Source organism: Drosophila willistoni, assembly GCF_018902025.1.
Source record: "Drosophila willistoni isolate 14030-0811.24 chromosome XR unlocalized genomic scaffold, UCI_dwil_1.1 Seg105, whole genome shotgun sequence".
NCBI lineage: Eukaryota > Metazoa > Arthropoda > Insecta > Diptera > Drosophilidae > Drosophila > Drosophila willistoni.
In genome coordinates, this window is record NW_025814054.1 from 1,545,019 (window position 1) to 1,564,627 (window position 19,609).

The 19,609-nt window shown below is 39.4% G+C and overlaps 5 protein-coding genes across 5 annotated transcripts; 3 read left to right on the top strand and 2 right to left on the bottom strand.

Annotated features, from left to right (window-relative positions):
• Positions 1-2,707: 2,707 nt before the first annotated feature.
• LOC6645107 (phosphoacetylglucosamine mutase) lies at positions 2,708-5,584 on the top strand. Its single transcript, XM_002067749.4, has 3 exons — positions 2,708-2,983; positions 3,482-4,931; positions 5,012-5,584. Exons 1-3 carry the CDS (start codon positions 2,715-2,717, stop codon positions 5,108-5,110), a joined length of 1,818 nt encoding a protein of 605 aa, XP_002067785.2. The 5' UTR covers positions 2,708-2,714; the 3' UTR covers positions 5,111-5,584.
• A 293-nt stretch (positions 5,585-5,877) lies between these two features.
• LOC6645108 (eukaryotic translation initiation factor 2 subunit 2) lies at positions 5,878-7,278 on the top strand. Its single transcript, XM_002067750.3, has 3 exons — positions 5,878-6,036; positions 6,172-6,598; positions 6,678-7,278. Exons 1-3 carry the CDS (start codon positions 6,022-6,024, stop codon positions 7,199-7,201), a joined length of 966 nt encoding a protein of 321 aa, XP_002067786.1. The 5' UTR covers positions 5,878-6,021; the 3' UTR covers positions 7,202-7,278.
• Positions 7,279-7,282: 4 nt separating this feature from the next.
• LOC6645109 lies at positions 7,283-7,936 on the bottom strand. The gene has a single exon (XM_002067751.2). The coding sequence runs from the start codon at positions 7,934-7,936 to the stop codon at positions 7,283-7,285; it is 654 nt and encodes a 217-aa protein (XP_002067787.2).
• Positions 7,937-8,289: 353 nt separating this feature from the next.
• On the top strand, positions 8,290-12,266 carry LOC6645110 (histone acetyltransferase KAT2A). The gene is made up of 3 exons (XM_002067752.4): positions 8,290-9,743; positions 9,826-10,478; positions 10,557-12,266. The coding sequence occupies exons 1-3, from the start codon at positions 8,425-8,427 to the stop codon at positions 11,084-11,086; spliced, it is 2,502 nt and encodes an 833-aa protein (XP_002067788.1). The 5' UTR covers positions 8,290-8,424; the 3' UTR covers positions 11,087-12,266.
• A 2,188-nt stretch (positions 12,267-14,454) lies between these two features.
• LOC6645111 (protein LSM14 homolog B-A) lies at positions 14,455-19,335 on the bottom strand. The gene is made up of 7 exons (XM_023177228.2): positions 18,769-19,335; positions 17,577-18,065; positions 16,808-17,337; positions 16,474-16,725; positions 16,167-16,396; positions 15,690-16,087; positions 14,455-15,520 (listed from the first exon to the last, which is right to left on the bottom strand). Exons 1-7 carry the CDS (start codon positions 18,890-18,892, stop codon positions 15,513-15,515), a joined length of 2,031 nt encoding a protein of 676 aa, XP_023032996.1. The 5' UTR covers positions 18,893-19,335; the 3' UTR covers positions 14,455-15,512.
• Positions 19,336-19,609: the final 274 nt, after the last annotated feature.

A 19,609-nucleotide genomic window follows, 5' to 3' on the forward strand; every position in this document is an offset into this window, starting at 1 on the left:
TATGCTGCTTGACTTCAGGGCAGAGCAAAATTGTGTATGGCAACAATGTAACATAAGAGAACACAAAAAAGGGGCACGGCCTTGGGCCAAGGCGTGGCATTTAATTATAGAAAACACTGCGCCACAAGAGCCCAACCAAGGGGGCTCATGGGTTTAATCAATTGATCAACTAATATTAACTTGGCTGACAAAAAACGAGACAGAAAAAAAAGAAATCACTAAGCTCCAAAGACATGAAGAAACCTCAAGGACAACAAGAGCTGCAAATTTCGTTTATGTCCCTGCCATAAAATCGAATAAAAACAATTGGCACATCAAAATCCACCAAAAATTGCCAAAGAGATCTTTATTGAGGGCCCGGAGAGAACAACAATATATAGTAACAACCTTTAGCTACCCTATATGAGGCAGAAATATGTGATCCCCGTCCATTGTAATCTCTTTTCGAAGGATACCAATATGCCCATTTCACCTCATCTAGGATAGAAGGTAGGCAAACTGCCGCCATATGTTACAAGCGGCAAAAGAAATGGCGCTAAAGCTGAAGTAAATAAACCAGAATAAAAAAAAAAACAAAAATAAAACCAAAAAAGCAAAATGGAATAAAGGAATCACCAACACCCTCCCTCTCTCCCACCCAGCAAATTTCTATGTCTGGGGGTTGGTTTTGTTTTTCCCTTGTTGACTGTTCTCGGCGGCGTCAGCTGGTTGGCCACTTAGGCCCGTTGATGGAATTGCTTATGAATTATACAAGAATATTAAAACGTGCCCAAAAGTCTCTTGAAGATTGCCCAAGTAGCAGCAGTAGCAGCAGCAGCAGCACCATGAACACACACACACACACACACACACGCACACATCTATATACATATATATTTCAATTGAATTGCAACGCCCGCACCCTCGTAGACGCGCATCCTGTAAATACTTTATTGGAAAAGTATGTGCCAAATGGTTATTGGCGAAAAGCGTTTAGATATCTAGCATGGCAAGGCGATGCCGAGACACTGGATTAGAGGTATAGGGGGGCGGCAGACTTGGAAGGAAATTCACAAACAAATTGGGCGCTAAGTTGGCCGTTATTGGTTTTTTATATATGGCATATCTGGGGCGGGGTTGGCCAGTAGAAGGAGGGAAACAATTTCTGTCGATTTCTTTTACTGACCTTTATGCTAATGATGATGATGATATTTTGCGGTTGATTTGTTTGACGAATATTGAATAAGAATAATGAGTTGAGACTGGATTAGATGTTGGTGGGTCATTTTCAATTTCAATAAACGAACGATCAAAATGGCACACAAATATTAAAAGCTAATGTAAGGATTATTATATTGCCTTTTTTCACAACAAAGTTGCCATTATATAATCTGATGCTGATCTCTCAATATTCATGATATATAATTTTAATTTGCGTTGCAAAAGAGCAGTGTAAATTTCGTTTTTCACAATATTCAAATGCTCTTCTGCTTTTGACTTCAGGATCTGGTTAAAGGGTTTTGAGAACATTGCAAAATGCCTCCACTTCTATGGCTTTTTAACTTTAATTGCGTTTTCCCCTATTTCTTATCGATTTTAGAAAGTTATATCTAAGTTTGATCGCAATTTAGCATATTTGATAACGACTCGATGGTTGAAAATGATATTTTTGTATTATACATCAAAAGTTGCAAATAAGTCGGAAAATCAAAATATTCCTAACGTCTCAGCTACTTAGAGGGCCATCAGGGAACTATTATGCTCCACTCCGGATCCTTATCCTTCAAAAGAGTCGTGAAATATTCCTTTCCATTTCACCCTAAAAGTGTGCTACAACAGATTTTTTAGCAGGATAAAAGTCCTTTTCCATCCATTGACATCACCAGGTCCTGGAATATCCTTTGAAAAAGTAAGAAAAAAACTTTTTCATATACTGATGATAATAATAAAAATTCCCCGAAGAAAAAAACTTTTTCATATACTGATGATAATAATAAAAATTCCCCGAATTTTCGGAAGGTGATATACAAAAATTGCCAAAAAGTCACAAAAAAGAGTCCGAAATATTCTTACAACTGCTTACCCAATTTAAGGATGATCAGGAAGTTTTTTTTCCAGATTGTAGTCCTTTAAATCCCCGCTTTGACTGGCAGAACTTTTTGAAAGCTAAGTTACAAGGACTTTTTTGTTTGAGGAAAAATGGCAAATATCTTAAGGACTATCTATGTTGCAAAGGACATCTTGATATTCCTGAGGAGAGCTGTGATAATCAGAATTATTTTTAAAACTAAATTTCTTGCCAAATTTAGCAACAAATCCTGCAAATACTTCTTTCCCCCATTTTTCCTAAGGCTTTTAGAGCATTTAAAGTATTCGGGTTCAAATCCCAGGTTGGATTAGTTATCATCTAAACTGATGGCTTGTAAAAAATAGTTAAGTCAATAGTTTACAACTACAACTACTGTATATCCTATACTACATAATGATAGCAAATAAGTAAAGCCTGTTAAAAACTGCCAAAAATAATATTATAATATTATATAGTTCAGAAAAAAAAAATTGCAAAATAATTAGCAAAATCTGCAAGTTTGGAATATTGAATTTACAAATGAAAATTTCAAAAAATGGCGCCGAGAAAGTTATGTATAATACGCACATGTAGATAAAGTGTCGCGTTATCTACATGTGTTACCGTATTGTGTAAAATTCGTTAGTGCAGCTGACACGTTCCGTAAATGAAAATTACATTCAAGACGGCAGCAAGTGAAACTCGAAAGTTGTTTCCCGACCGGTTATATATATTTCGATCTTTTGGTAGTTTATTGTTGTTGTTGTTGTTTTTTTTGGTGCCACCAAGACTTGCCTTCGTTTTACCAAAGTGTGAGAGCAAAAACTGTGAAAATATGTCGATCAATTTGCGAACGGTTTACGCATTTGCCAGGGAAATGTATCCGAAACTATCCACGGAACATATTCAATATGGAACAGCTGGGTTTCGCGGCAAGTAAGTTTGTAGACCAAGAAACAAAATTTGTCCACAACTATCTGCATTAGTCAGATACGGATGGGTGTGTATATGTATCTATGGACATGGGACCTAGTGTGCATTTGTATGTATGCATATTTATATGTATGTGTGTGTGTGCAATCGTGTATTGTGTTTGACTAGTGGGCAAAAGATAAGCAGGATGAGTCGTAGTGAGTGCACTAAATGAGTATTTTTAGATACGTGTATCTCTCGGCCTTACCTTTGCCTTTATCAATGAACATGCCCTTTTTTTCGGTGATATATCTATGTATATATAGATACATACTTGTATCTATGATAGATCACTTGTATCTACACACATACACACACAGAAGCATTTAAACTCACAGATGTATCCAAATAATGAGCTTCTCCAAGACTTTGAGAAATTCATGAAAGAACAAACAATCAATCCAATTAGACATTCGAAATCAAATGAATTTTCATTCACCTCTTCATGTTTTTGGTTAATAGGGCTGAATTTCTGGACAGCGTGATGTTCCGCATGGGTGTCCTGGCCACATTACGTTCTCGTTTCCGTTCGGGTGCTGCCATCGGCGTTATGATCACTGCCTCTCACAATCCTGAACCCGATAATGGCGTCAAACTCGTTGACCCCAAGGGCGAAATGCTTGAGGCCAGCTGGGAATCAATTGCCACAGATTTGGTTAATGTTAGCGATCAGGAATTGGAGCAGCAAGTAGCTAAGATAATCAAGGACAATAATATAGATATAACATCGAGCTCAATAGTCTATGTTGGCATGGATAATCGTTACCACAGTCCGCGCCTGCTCAAAGCAGTCGCCGATGGTGTGATAGCCCTTAAGGGCAATGTGAGAGAATATGGCATAGTGACAACGCCCATGCTCCATTATTTTGTGGTGTCAGCCAACACAAAGGAGGCCTATGGCAAGCCCACGGAAGAGGGCTACTATGACAAACTGATAACTGCCTTCAAGACGCTGCGCAATGATCAACTAGAGAATGGCAACTACAAGAATAATCTAATCTTTGATGGTGCTAATGGTGTGGGTGCTAGGAAAATGTTGCAATTCATTAAGCGGATGCAGAATTCGTTGCAAGTGACGGTTATCAATCAGGGCATTGGCCAGGGTAAAATAAATGAGGATTGCGGTGCCGACTATGTGAAAGTTCAGCAACGACCACCAAAATCCATGCCCGAAGTCGAACCCTATACCCGCTGCTGCAGTGTCGATGGCGATGCCGATCGTGTGGTCTATTTCTTCAGCAACGACAAGGGGGAATTTCAATTGCTTGACGGAGATCGCATCGCCACCCTGGTAGCCGGCTATCTGATGGATCTGGTAAAGAAGTGTCAACTCGATTTACGTCTGGGTCTGGTGCAAACAGCCTATGCCAATGGGGCATCAACTGATTACATTGTCAACGAACTAAAGGTGCCCGTGTCCTGTGTGCCCACCGGTGTCAAGCATTTGCACCACAAGGCTCTGGAATATGACATCGGTGTGTATTTCGAGGCTAATGGCCATGGCACTGTGGTATTCAGCGATCATGCCAAGAGCACTGTGGCTGAGGCAGCCAAAGCCGGAGATAAACCGGACGCCAAGATCTTCTTGAAAATCATAGATCTCATTAACGAAACTGTCGGCGATGCCATCTCGGACATGTTGCTGGTTGAGACCATACTTAATCATAAGGGCTGGGATGTTAAAGACTGGATATCTACCTACACGGATCTGCCCAATCAACAGCTGAAGATTAAAGTCCAAGATCGCAATGTCATCGCAACTACTGATGCGGAGCGAGTTTGTGTGAAACCCGAAGGTCTGCAGATTGAGATTAATAAGGCGGTGTCCAACTATAAACGTGGACGTGCATTTGTTCGGCCTTCGGGAACGGAAGATGTTGTACGTGTCTATGCTGAGGCCAATACCAAAGAGGTGAGTACCATTTCTAGTTTGCAAATTGCAGTTGCAAAAACATCTACCATTAATTTATCATATTTTCTTTCTTTTTCCAGGACACCGTCAGTTTAGCCCATGAGATTGGAATATTAGTACAACGTTTGGCTGGTGGCGTTGGACCCGAGCTAGTTCATCCTAATAATGCCCACCTTTAATCACTCTCTCACATCGCTGCTGCATATATTAAATTGGCTCAGATCACAAAGTTGCATTTAAAAAAGTCGCCTAAGTCGAATTTCAAAAAAAGCTTTTTTGGCTCTCAACTCTTTATATACATACATATATGCATATGTGTATATGTTTTTTGACACTGGCACACACTACCTTATAAATGTTATCTATCAACACTAAAATAAGAGGCAATCTATCAACTTTCTAGCGATTTTATCTATATATTTTTTATATATCTACCTAATCTAACCAAACTATTTATCAAATACGTTTTTTTTATATATTTAGAAATTTCAAATCTATTTTCAAACTTCCTTTTCTAGTCGTCAAATTTTGCCTTGTATCTTTTTTATATACATATATTTATACATATATGTTGTTTTTGTTTTTATCTACTTTGTGTTCATTTAAGAATTAAAACAGAACGAATGAAAATGTTACGACGTTTGGATGCCGAATGTACTTGTTTTAAAATTGTGCTTCGGAGTCAAAAGGAAAAACGAAAAAAAACAATGTTAAATTATAAACTATAACAATGCATATACAAAAATTTTAAGATGCCTTTTTGTTACATATAGTCAGCAAAATTAACTATAGTAATTAATTGGTTAAAGTACGTCAAAAATAAATTCAAATTTACACAGTGTGACCATATTATTGGAATGTTGATGATGTTAATAAACGTGGACAGGCCTAAAATAATTCGGTGCTGCCAATATCAGTGAAAAAACACCCCTTTTGAACTTGTGGCAACGCTACCGGCCTGACGAACATTGCCTTGCTGTCACTAAAATTGTTTAATGTTACTAATTTTCTGATGCAATATCAAAATCTAAATTAAACCAAATTGTCAGCAAGTGAAAGTGTATTTCCCCTATACTATAATAAACTCATCATGGACGCAGAAGATGTAAGTGACAATTGAAAAAAGGGAAAGTTTAGAATCCGCATCCAGACCTCCTGGTCCCCCAAATTTATAAAGAAAAAATTGAGGTTATGGTTATGGTTTTTATATGTCACATATGTGTCAACTTTGTTTCCTTAGGGCTTTGATCCCACTTTACTGAAAAAGAAGAAGAAGAAGAAGACCACTTTCGATTTGGATGCGGCTTTGGGCCTAGATGGCGAAGTTGGTAAGAAGGATGATGCTAAGGATGAGTCCTTAGCGGATGCAGGAGCCGCCGACCTGGATGACAATTTGGAATTAGATTTGGAGAGTTTCGGCAAAAAGAAGAAGAAAAAGAAGAAGCCTTTCAATCTGGATGACCTGGAAGGAGCACTGCCACAAGACGGGGCTGAAGATGGCAATAATGTTGCTGGCACAGCAGCCATCGATGAGCCCGAAGAGGAGGAAATCAATTTGGACATGGACTTTTCCATGGCGAGAAAGAAGAAGAAGAGCAAAAAGAAGGATCTCGATGAGCTGTTTGCCGACAAATTGGGAGATGACAAAAATGAAGACAAAGAGAATGGTAGGCAATAACTTTTTGTAACACTAAACAACTAACCCGGCTTAACTAACTAATTCCCCCAAAATAAACATATTTACAGTCGAGGATAATAGTTCAACCTGGGCTGGTTCGGATCGGGACTACACATACGATGAGCTACTGAAACGTGTCTTTGAGATCATATTGGACAAGAATCCCGATATGGCTGCCGGTCGAAAACCCAAATTTGTTATGCGTCCACCTCAAGTGCTTCGTGTGGGTACCAAGAAAACCTCATTTGCCAATTTCATGGATATTGCAAAAACATTGCATCGTCTGCCTAAACATTTACTTGACTTTCTATTGGCCGAATTGGGTACAAGTGGCTCAATGGACGGCAACCAGCAGCTAATCATCAAGGGTCGTTTCCAGCCCAAACAAATTGAGAATGTGTTGCGTCGCTACATCAAGGAATATGTCACCTGCCACACATGCCGCTCCCCAGAAACGATATTGCAGAAGGACACCCGCCTTTTCTTCCTGCAGTGCGAATCCTGCGGTTCCAGATGCTCAGTGGCGAGCATCAAGTCTGGTTTCCAAGCTGTCACCGGCAAACGTGCCGCCATACGAGCAAAAACTACTTAAGCTAAACAACCAACAACTTGATTTAACACTTTTTTTCGATTTTTTATTCAATATAAAAAATAACCACTTAAAACTAACTATCTAGTTCTCTTTCGCCATGTTGTTCTTGTACCAATCAAGTAGGTGATCATTAAACGCTATCTCCATCTTTCGCGATCTATCATTGTCTAAACAAAACGAAAACGCCTCGAATCCCACTTTACCCCTGAACATGTTGGGTCGGCCCTCGAGCATGAGGTTCATGCCAGGCGCTATGGCAGATGCATCGATAGATTCTTTGGCTTCAAGCAAAAGACGGCTCATGCTTCCGGACAATTTCTTATCCTCTTCGGTACCCGAAACGCCAGATAGCACAGTGGCCTCATTGTAGAGTGAGATAATTTGCCTGTGCTTGGCGATATTGGCGTAAATACTGAGTTCCATGGAGTCGGTGCCATCGTCTATAATGTACTTGTAAAATGTTTTGTTGGGCACACATCGACCGGCCACAAAGGCATAAGCAACACACGTTTGAAAATGCCAATTCTTAGTTATAAAAACATTTGAACGATCTGCATCTGGCCGGGAGCGGCTTATATCACGCAAGGTTAGAGGAATAGCCTTATGAATTGTTGGTCCCACATTGGAGAAATTTTTATTTGCATTGTTGGCATTTGACTGATTCGGTTTTCGTATAAAAAAGTTATCCAATACATCTTCCAAATCACGTTCTTTGTCCTGCTCATCCTCGTCCATCATTGTAAGTGTCCTTAGATTTGCGCCTAATGTGGGCGTCGTTCAATCAAATCGCTGCGAACTGGTTCACTTTAAAAAGAACCAATATATTTGTGATATTTCAACTAATTGCTTAACCAAACGTTAAAATCTCCTAGTAAATATTAATATTATATGAAAACAAGTATAATTTTTATTATTTAAATTAGATTTAAATGATCTTGTGATTCACTTTTACAATTTGAATGTTTTGCCGTCCCTTCTGGTACATTCTGGGTAGACGTTACTGCAACCCTGGTAGACATTTTCACAGTTTGTGAAATACAATTGTATGCATGTATGTGTGAGCGTTCGTACGTGCATGCGTATGTGTGTTTGTGTGCGTCTGTGTTTGTGCTTGTGCGTATGTATGTCACAAAGTAAAACGAAAAACGGAATTTCATTTGTTCAATTTCGAGTAACGTAACGCAAAAGGGAAAAAACAAAATAAAGACAAAGTAATTATTGCAATGTCCGGTGGCCCCTCAATAACGCTCAAAAGTCAACCAATCGATGGCAGCAATAGCGGAAATGCAGCTGCTGGCCAACAGCAGCAGCAACAACCCGCAGCTAATGGCAACAGTGGAGCAGGAGCAGGACCAGGAGGAGCAGCAGCAGGAGGTGCTGGAGGAGTTGGCCAAATCCAGGCGAATGGTCATGTAACGGGTGGTGCGGCCGGCGGAAGTGCCCCCCAAGAGGGTACACGTCAAAACAGCCTGCAACGCATTCAGCAGCGAAAGCAAAAGGTTTTCAGTCTACCCATACGCCAAAAGTTGGCCAAGCTAGCCATGTATTCGGCCTGTCAATCGGACAACTGCCGTTGCACGGGTTGGAAGACACCGCAAGAGAACAGGCATCGCGATGTCGAGTCCTCCTACTGTCCGGAATTCAGTGAGGAGTGCCGCAACGCGAGTTGCCGCCACCCGCTAAGATCGCACATTGCCCATTTGGATGGCATATCCAGCTCGAATATGGACGAACTATTGGGTGCAATTATCGATATGGAGAATCTGTTCATGTCCATGCAACGGGTAGAGGACGAAGATACCAAGAAGGTATATTTGTACTTGTTCCGATTATTGCGCCAATGCGTTCTGACGCGCCAGCAGGCTGTCATTCGGGGACCTTTGGGCGATCCACCATTCGAATCGCCGTGCATTACCAAGGCGGTTTTGTCTTTGGTCTTCTACAAGTACAATCATTTGAATCAATCCGAACTCCAAACCATGACCGAGGTGGCCAAAACTTTTCTCAATTTCCTCAATCATTACAATTTCGAGTCCCCATCGGCCCGTCGTGGGGATCTGAATCATGAAGATGCCTCCAACTATAAGATTAACTACACCCGTTGGCTGGTCTTCTGCCATGTACCGGCATTTTGCAATTCCCTGCGTCAATTCGAGACATCGCTAGTCTTTGGACGGACCCTATTGCGGACTGTCTTCCAGTACATGTCGCAGCAGCTGAAGAAGAAATGCATCTCCGAACGTGATCGTTTTCCGGAGGACAAGCGTTCGATTATCACACTAATGCCCAAATTCTTGGAGACCTTGAGGGCTGAGCTGTTGAAGGATGATTCACCCATTTGGGATGCCAGCTATAGGCCGCCAAATTCATTTGTCATCCAACAAAGAAAGCGGCATCAGCAGCAGGAGATAAACGCTGGGAATCCGCCTGGCAGTGGATCAGCAGCAACTCATGGACTGAGCAGTGGCAGCAAACGGACAAGTGTCACAGGCGAACCGCTGCATAAGAGGGCCAAAAAGGAGACAATTGAACGATGTAGCAGGTTAGTTGCAACTACCTATATCCCATCCTCACTCCCTACTACTTCCAATTCCCCTTACAACTTTTGGTCCTCTGCATTTTAGCGAGAGCATGGAAGATCTGCCCACCGATGTGGTTATGCGTGCAATGAAATCCGTATCCGAATCCAAGACGACCAACAAAGCGGAAATTCTATTTCCGCAGAATGTCTCACGGGATGAAAATGTTAAAGCCGAGGAGCAAAAGCGTGCCATTGAATTCCATGTGGTGGGCAATTCGCTGGCCAAGCCTGTGGATAAGCAGACGATACTTTGGCTCCTTGGACTCCAATTGGTCTTTGCCTATCAGTTGCCCGAAATGCCGCGTGAATATATCAGTCAATTGGTGTTCGATACCAAACACAAGACATTGGCCTTAATCAAAGAGAACCAGCCAATTGGTGGCATTTGCTTTAGGCCATTCCCATCGCAGAGCTTCACCGAAATCGTCTTCTGTGCTGTGACCATGGCCGAGCAGGTTAAAGGTTATGGCACCCATTTAATGAATCACCTTAAGGATTATAGTATTCAGCGGGGCATTAAGCATTTGCTGACATTTGCCGATTGCGATGCCATCGGTTACTTTAAGAAGCAGGGTTTCTCCAAGGACATCAAACTGGCCCGTCCCGTCTATGCCGGTTTCATTAAAGAGTACGATAGCGCCACTTTGATGCATTGTGAATTGCATCCCAGCATAGTCAACACGCAGTTTATAGCAGGTTAGTTAGTTGTCTAACTCGTCAAGTTAATGTTATTCCATGAAGCGGCCTAACTCTCTTCTCTCCTTCTCCTCACAGTCATTCGGAAACAGAGTGAAATCCTTAAAGAATTGATTGCCCAACGACATAGTGAGGTTCAAAAGGTACGCACTGGTTTAACCTGTTTCAAGGAGGGTCTACCATCCATACCGGTTGAATCGATACCCGGTTTGAGGGAAATCGGCTGGAAACCACAAATGCGTCCAGCTCGCTCATCGCGTCCTCTAGAAGAATCCACGGATCCCGAGAAATTGGCCACATCGTTTGCATCTGTATTACAATCAGTGCGTCAACATACCACTGCCTGGCCATTCCTACGTCCGGTGACGGCCGCCGAAGTTCCCGACTATTATGATCACATCAAATATCCAATGGATCTAAAGACAATGGGTGAACGTCTCAAGAAGGGCTACTATCAGACACGTCGACTCTTTATGGCCGATATGGCACGCATATTCTCCAATTGCCGGTTCTATAATTCACCCGATACTGAATATTATCGATGTGCCAATTCGCTAGAGCGTTACTTTCAGACCAAAATGCGGGAATTGGGTCTTTGGGATAAATGATGCAATGATGATGATTCGATGACTGACGATGAAGACGATCAACAGCAGCAACAACAACACAATCATATATGATCGATGTTTACGGATTCCTGTCGAATCCCTCAAACCTAATTTATTATTAAATTTAAACCATCGCAGCATATTAATGTACATACACTTAAGTCCTTCTCCATACTCGATGTATATAGACACACACACATACACACAAGGCATACACACACCACATTAACTTTCACAAACATCAACATTAACACATCATATGCATATGTAGATATATATCAATACACATTACACATACAAAAATGTTAACATACAGACTTACCTGTATTAATTTCGAAATGAAATGTAAAAAAAACAAGCACACACACACAGAGAGATAGATGCATGGTGCAGGATAATTGAATGTAAATCGATATAAATTGTACGGCTTTAAACAAATATTTGATATGAACGTCCTCCCAATCTCTTCCTATTTGGTGATGATGTTGGTCGGATATATGAATTTTGTGGATTCCATTGTCTAAAATGGTATGGTATCGATAAGTTTTGTATTTAATATATATAAGCACAATTATTTTCCCTCCCTCCCTCAATGAGAACAACAATGCAACGATCGGTCGGCGTGGTATAGACTTATTTTAGGCTCTAAAAGTGAGAGAGACAGCGAGACTTGAAATTAAATATTTTCATCTCTTTCGAAACGACTCGAATATGAGCTGATTCTCTACCCATTGTTGAAATAATTTGAATAATTATTAAATACTTCTGAACAATTTCCAAACGATTTCCCTGTTAAAAAAACTTCTTGTCCGATTCGCAACAAACTTGATTAACTTGCAATCTTTGAAAATATGATGTTCCATTTTGGACCGATCGTTTTCCTTTATGTATTATGGCTATATAAATTACAGGCAAATGTTGATGCTGGATAAGTAAAATACAATATGAAAATAAAAAAATAACAAGTTATGAATCAATGTTCTCAATTAATCAAGGAGATATGCATACATACCTACCTATATATTATATATATATATATTAAATAGTTGTAGCTATTAAGGCAAATCCGACAGTAGTTGTTAATTAAAAATGCTGTTAATAAATAATAATAATAATTGTAACGGAAAACAAACGATAAATATTTTGCATAAACTTTTCGACACAACACATTTTTATCTTACATTTTTATTGTTTCATTCATTTTTGTTGATTTTTTTTTTAAACTTCCTACACTTATTTATTTGCATGCTTGTTGTTCTTTTTTGTTTTTTTTTCTTCTTTTTAATTAATTATATTTAGGATTTCACTTTTCATTTAATTTACTTTGTTTATTTTGGTTTTTTAGTAAACATTTCATTGTTTAATAATTGTAATTTTTTTTTTTTTGTTGTTTCTTTTGTGATTTACCATAAAGTTAATAAAGTTTTAGTTGGTTTCTCGTATAAGTGATTTGGATGGGGGCTATCATCAAATTGTTAATGCCATAGGCCATAACAACGTGAGAAAAGAGAAGAATGGATGGGGGGATAGAGCTAGGGAGAGGAGATAAAGGATAATGAAAATGTGTTAACTATTGTATGAATTTTTAATTTTTACTTTAGTATTTCAGTTTATTTCTTTATGGTTTTTTTTTGTTTGTTGTTTTTTTACGTTTTATTCTTTACAATTTTGATGCCTGCCCGTTTTGCAAAATGTGAAATAGGATTTGAATTATATTTCTGTACATACATCAATGGGAGGAAGGGATCTATTAATAATAGCGTGTGTATTGGGAGATTAGTGGAGATATACAATATTTGCAATACAATTGTTTTTCATTCTTTAAATACAATATAATTTACGTTTACATATAATACAGAAAACCAACACTAAATTTGCTTCTCGCCTATACAAATTGGAGAAGTTTTCTGTTCAATATGGTGGTTTGTGCTGCAGCAAAGATTACATCCAATTTGTTTTCTTTTAATCAAGGCGCAATCAAACAGGTCGATCAGACCAAAATACCAAGAATCAATCCATGGCAATATTTGAGATCATTTCAAATTTTTTATAAACATGTTTTCCATATCGAAACTAATTTCATTCATTCATTATCCCAGAGATCAGTTGTGGCATTATGTTTAGCTTTTTTGGGTCTTTGTATTTTAGAATGTGTCCGATTCGGTTACGATCGATCTTAGGTATAACTTGAACTCGTTTTGTTTGGAATTATTACACGTCTCTCTGTCTCTATGTACGGTTCATCTGAAGGATCTTTAGAACAATTATTTAATGAAATTTGGAATCGGTTTGGAAAAATACTTAATGTTTTTCATAAGATCTTAAATATAACCACAAGACGTGTTTTCCTGTTCTTCGTGCGTATGTATGTGTGTGTTCTGGGTGTGTGTGTTTTTCAAACTTTTTAAAAGCTATAGACAAATCTTGATACTTGCATCGATCGACCCTAGTGCAATTCGAGAGTTCTCGTTATCTTTGCAGATCAACTTTCAATATCTCTCTATATGAAAGAAAAAAAAAAAAAAAAAAACACTTGCTGCCTATTGATTGATTGAGAAGAACAAACAAAAAGATATAAATTAAGTTAGATAGATAATATATAAGCATTGGGATAAAACGTTATTCTCTATACACACCAAATGGAAAAATAATCGGTTGTCGATTTATATATATAAATTTATATACTTTGCCTGGACATATTATATGTATGTGTAGTATACACAGATTATATCGCATATATAGAAACAATAATTGTGCATATAAGCGATATATATATACTACAACTGTACATCTCTTTATCTGGCTGTCTTGATCTTGTTTTTGCTCTATAATTTAATGGAATTGCTCAACTAATGACCAAAAATTGTTGTTTCAATTGGTTTTGTTTTTCGTTTTCGTTTTTTTTTTCTTGTTATCTCTTTTGTATACATTATAATTTTTGACTTTCTCTTATTTTTTGTATGTGAATAATTCTAATTTGTTGCAGTTGTTCAAAACGTTTTCTTTTCTTTTTATACAATTTTATTCTTATTATGATGTTTGTTGCTAGATTTTAATTCCATTTTGTAATTGGTTGTTTCTTTGCTTTCGCATTTCCATGTTTAAAATTTGTCTTAAAAAATTATTATTTAAATGCTAGTAAAACGCTTTGAAAATTTTCTTTTCTTTTTCTCTCTCTATCTTGTATTCAGCTTCTTTTTTTTTTTGTTGTTGTTGACGACGCCCACAGAAACAAAAGTGCATTAAGTGAAGAATATTACAATAAACGTTTTTTTTTTCTGAATTTAAAACAAGAAAAAAAAAAAAAAGAATGTATATATAATATATTGTACGTTAATTATAATAATAATAATGATGAACATGCGAAATTAGGATTTAGTTTTATTATTTTTAATAGAGGGGGTGGTGTGGTGGGTGACTTTTTGGAGGGGTGGGGGAGATGATATCCATTTTTTAATTCTTCTGATTTAATTTAAACGTAATCCTCTCGAGTGTTGCGTTTGGGCGAGGGGGTAGGGGCTAAGGGAAAGTTGGCAGGGATTGGTGGTGAGAGGGCTATATATTATTTTCCTTTTCCGTTATATCTCTTTGTTTTCTTCTTTAATATATATGTATAACTCTCACTTTCTCTATCTCTCTCTCTCTCTCTCTCACTATCGCTCTTCATAAAGACTTATAGTTAATATTTTCTCTTCACATTTTTATTCCTAAATATATATATATATATATATGTATGCAAGTAGAGGTGTATTGTTTGTTGTGTGTGTGTGTAAGTGTCAGTGTGTGTGCATATTCTTCTCAATTTAACGCGTGTCCTTCTGTCCGATCGTATGTTTGTTATCTTTCTGCTCTGTTCTGGCCATTTCCTTTATTATTTTTTATCTTTATTTTTTTGTTTCCTTGTTTTTTTTTACACATAAAAATCTAACAATTGAGGGGGCTGGGCGGGGCAGGGGGAAATATGGCCGTGCGCTGATAAATCAATCACACAAAGCAACACGGTTTTTTGGGCCCGCGCACAGGACGTCATGAGCGTGTTACAACACTAAGTAAAAATTATACAATTTATGCCATTATTTTCAATTTCTTTTTGCGTTTTCCTTATTATTCTTTTCTTCTCTTTCTTCATTTAGTTTTTTCTTTCTTTTTCGTTTTTTTTTTGTTATTTTTTTTTTGTTTTTTTTTTTTTGTTAGATCCATATAACTCGAAGTTCCTGACGGTCGGTCGGTCGGTCGGCCTGTTGATTGTTGTTGTGCTTTTGCCCCATTTTTAGCATTGCCTTCTTCTTGACGTTGATGAGTAGGAGGATGAGAGCTGCGTTTTCCGATTGTTGTTGTTGTTGTTGTTCTTATTGTTGATAATTCTCCATCTGGTTTTCTTCTGATTATTTAAAGTGGCGATCCACTGCTGCTGTTGCCTGCGACATTATTGAGCTATATGAATCGGTAAGAAAAAGAGATTTATTGATTACACACAGATTCTCTATATATCTATATCGGACAATTAGTTGTTGGATCGAGAAACAACTAGTAAAAAGCTCAATTGACAGATTTTATCACATGTTTTTTTTTTTTTTTTTTTTTTTGTTTCATTTGAACTTACAAACTGCCACCGCTTGTTGCGTCTGCTGCTGCTCGGGCAATATAGTTGTGGCCGATGATTTTGTCGTTGTGTTGTTGGTGGTGGTAGTGGTGGTGGCCGCTGTTGTGGCTGCTGCTACTTCCGTATTGTTGGCGGCTGCCTTAAGTGCTGCTGCAGTGTTTGCTCCTCCTCCATTGCCATTGGTAATATTATTCGGACGTCCATTGTTGTTGTTGTTATGCTGACGATTGTTGCTGCGATTGCGATAATTGCCACCGCCGATGCGATAATTGTTGCGATTGTAGCCTGGAGCACCACCAGCATAGCCACCACCATTGCCACCGGCTCCTCCGTTGCCACCCATGGCGTTGCCATTATTGTTATAATAATGATTACGTCCACGATAGCTATAGGCGAAACTAAAAAGGAGTTGAAAACATATTTGAATATTTTCCAATCCCTGTGGATTCCATTGATGACGCCATCCGGCGTGCTTACCTTCCACGACGTGTCGAGGAAACGCCAAAGGTTTCAGTATTCAATTTACGTTCCTGACGCCAATCATTCTTCTTATTCTTGCTGCGATCCTGAGCTGCCTCGCATGAGATGTTATCAAAGAATGATTTGGTCTTATCATAGCCCACATGCACATCTTCATCTTCGGGCTCATGCTCACCGGCTCCGGTCTCGTTGCCAGAGTCATCTTTTTTGTCTGTCTCGCCATTCAACTGTTTTATTCAAAAAAAGAAAACGAGATAGAAGTCAACAAACATGGAGTCAAGGGACTGAAAGATGATCCTCTTACCTGCTCAGTGGTAACTGTAGTTGTTGTTCCTGCACCGGTTGCAGATGCTCCTGTTCCTGCCACACCTGGTGTGGCTCCTGGTGTTGTTGCTGTTGCTGATGTCTTAGTGCAAGCTTCATCACCAACTTTAAGCTTGGCCAATTGAGAGCGCAATTCCTCAAATTTATTGTTGGCCTGTTCGAAATCAAAATCTCCTTCAAACTTGATTTTGTTTCGTGGCTTATTTTGATTCGCCGACTGCGGACGATAGCCCTGAAATATGAAATGGAAAACGGCATGGAGGCGTTTTAGACATATGTATATATGTTAGCGACTTGGCAGTTCTTTCTCATACCTGATTGGGTCGCATGGGTCCACGTCCGGGCATGCCACGATTACGCATCATCATATTGTTGGCATTTTGTGATCCACCGCGTTGCATATGCCAGCCGCCTCCACCGCCATTGTTACCACCTCCGTTGCCATTTCCACCACGTTGTTGTTGTTGTTGTTGCTGCTGCTGTTGCTGTTGCATTCCACCACGTTGGCGCTGATTGCCATTGTTGTAGTTATTATTTTGGCCATAATTATTATCCATTTGACGGCCTGAATCACGACGATCGCGTTGCTGATGTTGCTGATTGTAAAAGTCGTTGCTGTTGTTACCGCCGCGTTGTTGTTGTTGCATATTGTTGTTGTTGGGTCCCCCGCCGCCACGTTGTTGTTGTTGCTGCTGATGGTTCTGGCGCTTATGTCCTGCATCGCGCGCATTGCCATGTTGTTGTTGTTGCTGCTGTTGCTGATTGAGCTCAGCTGTGGGACTCACAATCAGACTGATGGGCGTCGTGGATCGCGAGGCGCCGGCAAGCATATCTAAAACAGATACTACACATATAGACGGCGCAGAGACGCATATATATGATGTATAGGGCAGTGTTTATTAGAAATCGTGTGTGTGTGTGGGTGCGTGTGAGTGTCTGGGTGGTTGTGTGTGTGTGATTTTTGAACAGGGAATGCAACCAACTAGGCAATAGAAGGGTAGACACCGATGTTCATGTTCGGTTGCATTTCCTGATTTTAAAGAGAAAATAAAACTAAAAAAATAGGATCTCCTCAATACTCACTCGGTTGTTTCTGCTGTTGCTGCTGCTGGGGTGGCTTTTGCTGCTGTTGTTGTTGATTACCTCCACCAAGATGCATAAAGGGTCCACCACTGCCGACGGGTGCTTGTTGTGGAGCACCGGGAGCCAATGAGCCAGCCAATCCAGGGGCGGCGGCTAAGTTACCAAACGGATTACCGTTGCCGTATGGAGGAACTCCTCCACCGCCACCGCCTCCGCCCATGGATGGTGGTGGTTGTTGCTGCTGCTGTTGTTGTTGTTGTTGTTGCTGTTGATTTGGCATGGGAAAATGTTGCGGCGGCATAACCTGAGGTGGTCCATTCTGCAACTGGGCCTGCATAATAGCCGGATCATTGTGATGCGGCAGCGTATGATTATTCACCACGCGTATATCCTTGATATCGGAGCCACGGAACAAAATGTAGTCATAGATTTGCGACTGTGGAGCTATTTGAAATTGCGTCTCACGATCTTCCGTTCCAAAGGAGCGCACTAATTGGGGGAAAAAACAAAAGGGAATACATATAAGAGGTTAAGTTACAGTTTCCTTTCGTTTCATCCTCTTTCTCCATTACCACCATCTTCAAATATAACCTCATGTACACACGCTGCTTACAATGTATAACGGCACTTCGCACTTAACCGTTAGCTGGCGCCAAAATTTTTTTCTTTCTTTTGCTTTGCTCCCCCTTCCCCCCTTTGGAGATTGACACATCTTTTGCCAAGGAAGTTACACAGACAGACCTACATACACATATATGAATATATATACATATATGTATATATGTAGGTGATGTAAAATGCAAAGCAACACTGTACAGCAAGAGCACTAACCGGAGGCCAACATGACAAACACAAAGCATAAGTGAGAGCGGCAGCGAGAGCTATAAAGAGAGCGAGCAAAAGAGAGGGCGAGTGAATGCACTCTCTCTGTGCTGTGCAATGCCAGCAGCCAAATTACTGTAAAATCTAACAAAAAAAAAACACACACAAAATGTAACAAAAAAAAATGAAGAAACCATTTTCTTTTTTTGGTACCCCCCCCTCCTCTACCACCTACAATATTCGCTTTACCGTTTACTTTTTTTCAAACCGAAGTGGCCCCAGATTACGACATACTTACATATGTATGTATGTCTATACATACAAATACATATGTACATACGTATGTATGGACGAATGTTCATTTACTTACCACTGGACAGCGCTATGGTGCACTCTTGCGGATCCACCGTATACAAACGTCCCTCATACCGTATATCCGCCTTTGATATTAGGCTTATTTTGGAGCCCAACTCCGGCAATCCTCCACCACTCATAATGATATTTTCTTAATTTTCCACAAAATTCACAAAACTTGTATGTATTTATGTATATAAAAGTTTGCCAACAACGAGTATTGGTTGGTTGGTTGCTGCTGCGCTGCAGCGGTATCAACTTTTTTCTTTCTTTTTTTTTTCTTTTTATTTCCACTGCCTTCTTTCGACGTTGACAAGCACGCAATTACATTCCAGTTCCAGTTTCAAAAATTAGAAGACGCTTTTAATGGCTTCCGTTTTTTGCTGGCAGTATTCGGCAATTGCCACCCAATTAGCCAAAAAAAATTGTAGCTATGTCTGTGGATTGTTGGTCGGTAGCACACACGCAATTATAAATGTCTCAAATTCGCAATTCGTATGCAGAGAAAATCTTTTCACCTTCCGTCTGCAAAAACCTACCCGTCGAAAGTGGAAAGAACTTGAGCGAGCATCCGCAGAACTCGTTTTTTCGCTTGCTATTTCGTAGTGTTGAACAGTGGTGGCACAATTTGTAGCGAGAAGATCCAGGGCTGCAGGCCGGCATTTTCGATTAAAAAGTAAAATTATAGTAGCCCTTTTCAACGGAAAATTCGCTAGTGTTTAACCCATTTCATTAAAAATGTGAAATAATAGTAACTAACACGTTTTCTCTTTCAAATCGCATCCAGTTAAAGCAAATATATATAGACTTTTGCATCTGATATAATATCACTATTTTTCGCCTGGTTTTCTCGCTGC

Coding starts and splice junctions, on each gene's coding strand:
- LOC6645111 (XM_023177228.2), bottom strand. CDS start 18,892: ATGAGTGGTGGAGGATTGCCGGAGTTGGGCTCCAAAATAAGCCTAATA. Junction 16,726..16,807: donor GACCCATGCGACCCAATCAG/GTATGAGAAAGA, acceptor TTCATATTTCAG/GGCTATCGTCCGCAGTCGGC. Junction 16,397..16,473: donor CTACAGTTACCACTGAGCAG/GTAAGAGGATCA, acceptor TGAATAAAACAG/TTGAATGGCGAGACAGACAA.
- LOC6645107 (XM_002067749.4), top strand. CDS start 2,715: ATGAAAATTACATTCAAGACGGCAGCAAGTGAAACTCGAAAGTTGTTT. Junction 2,984..3,481: donor ACAGCTGGGTTTCGCGGCAA/GTAAGTTTGTAG, acceptor TTTGGTTAATAG/GGCTGAATTTCTGGACAGCG. Junction 4,932..5,011: donor CTGAGGCCAATACCAAAGAG/GTGAGTACCATT, acceptor TTCTTTTTCCAG/GACACCGTCAGTTTAGCCCA.
- LOC6645110 (XM_002067752.4), top strand. CDS start 8,425: ATGTCCGGTGGCCCCTCAATAACGCTCAAAAGTCAACCAATCGATGGC. Junction 9,744..9,825: donor ACAATTGAACGATGTAGCAG/GTTAGTTGCAAC, acceptor TCTGCATTTTAG/CGAGAGCATGGAAGATCTGC. Junction 10,479..10,556: donor CAACACGCAGTTTATAGCAG/GTTAGTTAGTTG, acceptor TTCTCCTCACAG/TCATTCGGAAACAGAGTGAA.
- LOC6645108 (XM_002067750.3), top strand. Junction 6,599..6,677: donor AAATGAAGACAAAGAGAATG/GTAGGCAATAAC, acceptor ACATATTTACAG/TCGAGGATAATAGTTCAACC.
- LOC6645109 (XM_002067751.2), bottom strand. CDS start 7,936: ATGGACGAGGATGAGCAGGACAAAGAACGTGATTTGGAAGATGTATTG.